Below are 7,023 nucleotides of genomic sequence, written 5' to 3' on the forward strand. Positions count from 1 at the left end.
TTCATAGACATATACCTACATAGCTCAGATTCATAGACATGTATCTACATAGCTATGTGTTGTGTCTGTCGTATGGGGTTTTGTGCTAAGATTGTGCGCTTGCTCGATGTGTATGGGATGTCCGCGTGTGCCGCGGGCATGTTTGAGGTATAGCTTTGGAGCGACCCCTTTCTTGGCTGCACATGCTCCCTTAAGGCTTCGTGTGTGTGCGATTAGATTACCCAGTTGCGCGTGTTCGGTACATACAGTACCATACCCTGAGGTCATTGATACTCGCGCGCGGGGCAGTTAAATCACTCTGTCGCTCACTTTAATACCCATGAACTGGTTGGTTCGCTGTTGTGGCTTCGTCGCTGATCGCATGGACTGTATACACCATGCTCTCTTGTGCTATATGTCAGGTTTTTGTAGGAATCAACCGCTGAATACGCAGATTGTTCTTAAATCATCCGATCAGATAGCCCCGGTGTGGAGCTTTGTGCCCGAGCTACTCACGACTGAGGTAACCCTCTCCCAGTCGTGTGTGTTTTCTGGAGTGTGGGACGGCGTATGTTGCCTGTGCATGTACAAATACACCGTGTATTGTACACGTGTAATGTGCACGTGTGTTCTTTTTGGTATGTATTTTGTTGTGGATTTTATGGGTCAATTCAGATGAGGAGGGGTATTGCCGAATAGTGCGATGAGTTTGTGTATGTGTGCCACGGCCATAATATAAAAGGTATCGTTCTGTCCCTGTGTATAGACTTTTGGTATATGTGCTTCATATCTGTGTATGCGCATCTCTACGTACGACCTCCAGCTCGAGTGCATGTCTACCTAGCTGAGCTTTTTACTATTCCAAAAGTAAATCCCACCATACACCCCCCACACCCCACCCTTTTAGACCGGACGTGAACTGCTCTGGAGTTAGAGTTACCATGAAGCCCTATTCAAGGCTATTGAATCTGTGCTTAACCAGCTACCAGAAGACCTTCAAGCCACCGCCACCCCCCGCCCACACACACCAACCAAGTAATTGACGTAGATGCTCTGGATTGTGCGCCTGGCCCTGTGCCTGTCCATAAGCCTATGCCCACTGACACTGACACTGACACTACAGTGACTGCACCCGGTGCGATTTTGCCAGAAATTACTCTGCAACAGTGGAAGCACCGCGGTGTCACCCACAGCACTGGCCAGAAATTACTCTGCAACAGTGGAAGCACCACGGTGTCACCCACAGCACTGCACCGCAGAACCGACTGCCCGGGGTCAACCAGCCCCTGTCTGGTCTGACAGGTACCCTGTCTGGTCTGGTAGGTACCCCTTGTGCACCACCCACAGTCCACTGGGCGGCACAGCCATGTACGCGTGTCCCATTAGCCTTGCTAGTCTTCACAGCAATCCATACCAGCGCGTCCGTGCACAGGACATCAGCAACGAGCCTTGCATGGTGTGTCTGGAGGATCTGGCACCAACGCGAATGCCGCATGAGCCAGATACGACCACGTCTGCGTCGGATAGAAGCTCTATCGATGTGGATGGAGACCAGGAGCGTGCGCGGGTTTGTGTGGCGCTGAAGGCTTGTGCACATCAGTACCACGAGGGGTGTCTGGCCGCAGCCCTAGCGAATAGTATGGCGTGTGCTATCTGCCGAGCACCAGTGGCGCAGGGGATGAGGGGCACCCAGCCGTCTGGGACGATGCAATACAAGATGTATCCGTTTTCCGCGGGTATGCAGCAACAGTACCACCCCTCACCAGGTGTGAAACATCAGGGAGCACGACGGATCGCCTACTTGCCGGACAATCGGGATCGCAAGATGCTGCTGAATCGACTGTTGTACGCGTTTGAGGTATTAACTTGTTGGGTGATCGATTTGAACGTCTCGAATTTGACGGCATGTATAGGTTTTTATAATCACATGCCTGTGAGTAGTTTTCATTCACGACTTTGTTCCCTATGTGCAGATTCGATGAAGCCTGTCGTTGTTTACAGGCATGTATGTATATATGTATATATATATATATGTGTGTGTGTGTGTGTGTGTGTGTGTGTGTGCGTGTGTGTGTGTGTGTTCGTGTGTTCGTGTGTTTGTGTGTGCGTGTGTGTTCTAACTATGTAGATGTTCTTTTTCTGTCAAGCCGAAAGCTGCTCTTCCCATGCCTGGTACTAGAAAGTCTGATGTGATGGGAAACAATGCATTCGCACCTGGCAGGTAGAGTTGAGTCGGCTTTCATTTGAAGTATATGTCCCTACATGCTTCGCGTATTCACATCCAACACAGAAAATAATCTGTTCCTAGCTTGTATAAGTCACACCCTCACAACTTTATTCAGCTTGATATGTCCCCATCCCCCGTGCAACATGATACACTTCGAGAAACCATCCCTTTGCACCTTTCTGTATTCAACACCCCCTTAGTCTTAGCGCAGTCCTATATATATATATATATATATAATGTGTGTGTGTGTGTGTGTGTGTGTGTGTGTTTATATATGTTTACATATGTTTATATTTATATTTATATTTATATATTTATATATATATAAATATATATATGTGTGTGTGTGTGTGTGTGTGTGCGTGTGTGTGTGTGTGTGTGTATGTATATATGTATATATTTATTTGTTAACCTATCTTTTACCTACCACAGCACGGCCTTACCTTCACGGTCGGAACCTCCTACACCTCCGGACAACCTAATCAAGTGACCTGGGGGACCAATCAAACACGGTATGCATTTGACTGAACATACGCCACACACACGCAGACGTGATTCGTGTGACGAAGTGTATGGTAGCACTACAAACTAGCCTGATTCCTGTTTGTCGTGTCGTGTGAGTTTGGGTCCATCAAATCAGGTCAATATCGAAGTGTTTTTCGTTGCGTCTTTGAATATAAATTGGTTCTGTATCCAATCCTCTTTCTACTCCACCGTGCTCTCATACCAGGCTTCGCTGACCCTGGCTACTTCGTTAATGCAAAATTTATTTATGAATATATATACTGAGGGTATAGCGTATGTATAACTGTAAGCGCACACAGATTGTTATGTACGTGAGTTGAGCACGTTTCATGGCTTGTAGTTGTGCACACAACTGAAAGGATTTAAAAGGAAATGCCAAGTAGGTCATGAAGGGGCAGAGGAAGATGCAGACGCAGTTGAAGCTGCAGCTACATTCCCAACACCTCAGAGAAACAGGCACGATCTACACCGCCATGAGAAGCTCATTCGATCACATGTCCACATGGACTTTCGATTGATATGCGGCACGTCACCTGTACAGATAGCCTTGGTATAACACGCCGTAGATGCATACGTCAGCATGCGTTACTAGCCTTGGCATAACACGCCATAGATGCCTACGTCAGCATGCGTTACTAGCCTTGGCATAACAAGCCATAGAGGCATACGTCAGCATGCGTTACTAGCCTTGGCATAACACGCCATAGATGCATACGTCAGCATGCGTTACTAGTCTTGGCATAACACGCCATAGATGCATACGTCAGCGTGCGTTACTAGCCTTGGCATAACACGCCATAGATGCATACGTCAGCATGCGTTACTAAAGCACTGCACATCGATACCACCCGAACACCCACACCATTTGATATGCAGACAGGAGAAAGCGATCAGTGGCACAGGCCGTGGGTGTGAACTAATGCCCATGGGGTGCTGTTACAGGCACGTCGCGTAAGATAGCAGCCGGTAGCATGATGCGGACCACAGCCGAGTGTGTCTTCGGCTCCTTGTATGCCAGTGCCTAAAGCACAGTCGCATAGTTTGATAGGACGGGTGTCTTATCTGGGTAGAACGTGATGTTGGAAAAGGCGACTGCGGTGGTGTGGGAATGCAAGCCATCGGAGATAGTTGAGTCGTGGCTGGCAAATAAGTCTCTACAGGGGTACATTACCAGTATTGTTTATAGGGACATATTGACGCCCTGCATACACGGTGATCAAGACATATCATTCGCGCATATGTACACAACACGCACACAAGGTCATGTGCTTAGCACTGCCTGAGCTTATACGGAGTGGTAGATGAGACGGTGAAGCTAATAGGTATCAGCTATGTACTCAAATCTAGTACAGACGCACACCAACTACCGAAGTGGGGGGGGGGGGACAGGTCGAGCCATGACAAAGAATAATTTGTCGAAGTAGCTGTATTGGCCGAGGAGCATCCTTCATCGGTATAGTGGACGAGAGATGCCTGTGCTCTGGAAACCCCAGCAGTAAGCAAGGAAAACAAAGCCATGTAGATAGATATGTAGGTAAGCTCTGGATACTACGCGGGGATGGAATGACGAATATGAGGGGTTTGGCAGACAACCCCAATTGAGCACACGCGAGAAAAACAATAAAGGCTTAAGAATGGTCTTCGAAAATACAGGACTAAGAGTATTGTCCTACGAAAATAAAGGACAAGGTATATTAGGTATATTATAGGCGGACGCATGTATTGATCAACAGCTCGTATCTAACCATCACGAAAGCCAGGATGGTATACTTATGTCTATACGCTTACAGCTGATTTGACAAATGTGATAGCCCAGAACGAAAGTCTTTTAGGACACCAAAAAAAAGTAATAGGTCAGCTATTATCAAATGGACAGCCGGAAAACTGGATAGGTACGATCCCCAAATGAAAAAGAAAAACGCTTTCACTGCGCACGTGCATGACGCTCTAATGTGCAGGGTATACGGAATGACGTACAAACAAGTCAAAAGAGAGTGATCAACACACCCACGAACGACTACGACGAGAGAAGCCATTCATGAATAAGTGAATGAGAAAGTGGCCATGGCATACAATACACACGCTCAGCACACGACATGTATTGTATTGGACTACAAGGCCACTCCGCTTGCCGAAGGTTCAAGTTAAACTTATTACATTTAATCGGAACTAACTATGTACGCGTGAGCACTAAAACCGTACGCTCTTAGATGGCTGCGTCGGGTGCCTTCTCAAACTCAATGATGATGTCATCTGCTGAAACGTTTTCTCCCGGTTGTGCGTTGATAGAGATAATCTTGCCTGAGCAGCCGGCTCGCAAAGAATTCTGCATCTTCATGGCTTCTACTACGGCGACAACCGTACCCTCACCGACCTATGGGTGCGGACCAATGGGAAATAGTATGTTAGTATAGTCCGTTGGGAAATAGTATTTTAGTTTATTTTAGTATAGATCATGGTAATAGCATGTTAATATAGACCAATAATAAAACAGCGACAGCGCGCATTCCAATGTGAGGACGAGAGGAAAACGTTTATGGTCAATGTATGGTACAGAAGCAAACACCACAGCGTATGAACATGTGCAGGTTGAGGTAAAGCGTTGCACGCGTTTCGCCTACGCCCACCGCCACGTAGTACAACACCGGTCACATCTCGAATCAGCCATCGAGCGCCAAAGGACAATACATCTCAACTGTAGCACAACCACACAGAGCTGGTACAAACACCTCAGGCATACTTAACATGTTATTGTTTAGAGTGCACTTACCGTGTCTCCGACCTTCACGTTCATGGCCACAATCTGCCCAGGCATGGGCGACACCACCATCAGTGATGTGTCTAGCTCCACTGGCTCAGGCATATGTGTGTACAGCGCCCGCTGGGTCTCGGTCAAGATGCGTACGGGGTAGATAGAACCCTTGAATCCAAGCTGTGGTGAATGGGTAGGTAGAGTGGACGGGATGAGGTGTGGTACAAAGGGATAAGGAAGAGTGGGGCACATGACACATACACCGTGTGATGGGTGAGAGGGTAAGGTGCGCCTGCCGATAGTGTGTTGGTGACTGGTGGTGTACTAATATAATAATGAGATTGATGGCCACTCTTAAAACCCTAAATCCCGCTAATGAATCTGCATCATGCACAAACATATCGGTATCATGTGCAAAAGAGCGTGCGTCAATGTATGAACGTATTGGCATCTTGTATAAGAGCACTTACATATTCAAGGAAGTGTGTGTATCTAGTCTATAAACGCACATGCACCACAAATAAACGTACCTGCATCATGTATGAGTCAGAGCCCAAGTGCTGGACGGTGATGGGCTTGCCGTTGATTTTCGCCTCCATCAGAGGTGCGTGAACTCTCCACTGTAACCGATGAAGTGAATGGTCAGGTACAATCTTTGAGTTACGGCCATAATTGGTGAAAGATAGTTTGAATTACAAACAATATTGAGTTACAATGTACGCTAGCGAGAAAGAAATCGAACATACATACAAGACACATTATCAGTCACCAGCAAACGCAACCTGAGTACAACATGGCATCGTCCCGTCCAGATTGAACTGTTGGATATACAGTGGGCAATTAGAGTGCCTGTCGATAGAGGCACTGGTTGTTGTTGTTTGGGTGTGGTTTAGTTCATTATACTACAATGCAACCGTCCGTCCACCTTCCACGTCAACAAGACACAGGATGGGAACTACGCCCCAGTCCAGGGACACCGCCCAGGCCTTTCAGGTGCACACCCCACACACTATAACCTATAACCTACAACATAACATGTAGCATACAACATACAACAAGCACACACCTCGCCACTAAGCGTGATGGTCTCTTCACCCACGCGCACGGTACAGTCACTTCCGGTGCCGTACGTCACCTCGGCCGGCAGCTCCTCCTCGCCCAGCAGCACCATGTACTTCTTGGGGTGCTTGGCCGTGTGTGTGTGGGCGGGTGCGTTGGGGTTGGCCGACTCGTTGGTGCCCAAGTACTCGTAGGACCTTTGGTAGATGCGATCGTTCATCATGGCGGCCACAGCCATGAGAGACTTGATCTCGTGGGCGGAGAGTTCCGTGGTTTTGAACCCGTCGGGGTAGACCTGCTCGATGAACTTGGTGTTGATGTCACCGGACTGGGGTGGGGTGGGGACAGGCGGGTACAAGGGTTTGGGGTTGAAATATTGGTTTAGGGAGGGGTAGTAGTTTAAAAGGAGGGGAATATAAATATATGTATATATATATATATGTATATATAATTTGTATATATGTATATATATATGTATATA

The 7,023-nt window shown here is 47.4% G+C and overlaps 2 protein-coding genes across 2 annotated transcripts in view; one reads left to right on the plus strand and one right to left on the minus strand.

Annotated features, from left to right (window-relative positions):
• Positions 1-1,172: 1,172 nt before the first annotated feature.
• On the plus strand, positions 1,173-2,734 carry SARC_06804 (hypothetical protein; the record flags this gene model as incomplete). Its single annotated transcript, XM_014299270.1, has 3 exons — positions 1,173-1,281; positions 1,327-1,837; positions 2,639-2,734. Coding segments are annotated over 3 exons (716 nt in total), but the record flags the coding sequence as incomplete, so codon positions are not given.
• Positions 2,735-4,859: 2,125 nt separating this feature from the next.
• SARC_06805 (hypothetical protein) overlaps positions 4,860-7,023 on the minus strand; it is a gene marked incomplete at its 5' end in the record, with an annotated part of 5,913 nt that continues 3,749 nt past the window's right edge. The window contains 4 exons of the mRNA XM_014299271.1: positions 4,860-5,105; positions 5,502-5,663; positions 6,014-6,103; positions 6,550-6,870. Coding sequence (XP_014154746.1) covers positions 4,938-5,105; positions 5,502-5,663; positions 6,014-6,103; positions 6,550-6,870 — 741 coding nt within the window. The 3' untranslated portion in view covers positions 4,860-4,937. The remainder of the gene's footprint in view (positions 5,106-5,501; positions 5,664-6,013; positions 6,104-6,549; positions 6,871-7,023) is intronic.

This window comes from Sphaeroforma arctica, assembly GCF_001186125.1.
Source record: "Sphaeroforma arctica JP610 unplaced genomic scaffold supercont1.504, whole genome shotgun sequence".
In the NCBI taxonomy this organism is placed as follows: Eukaryota; class Ichthyosporea; order Ichthyophonida; genus Sphaeroforma; species Sphaeroforma arctica.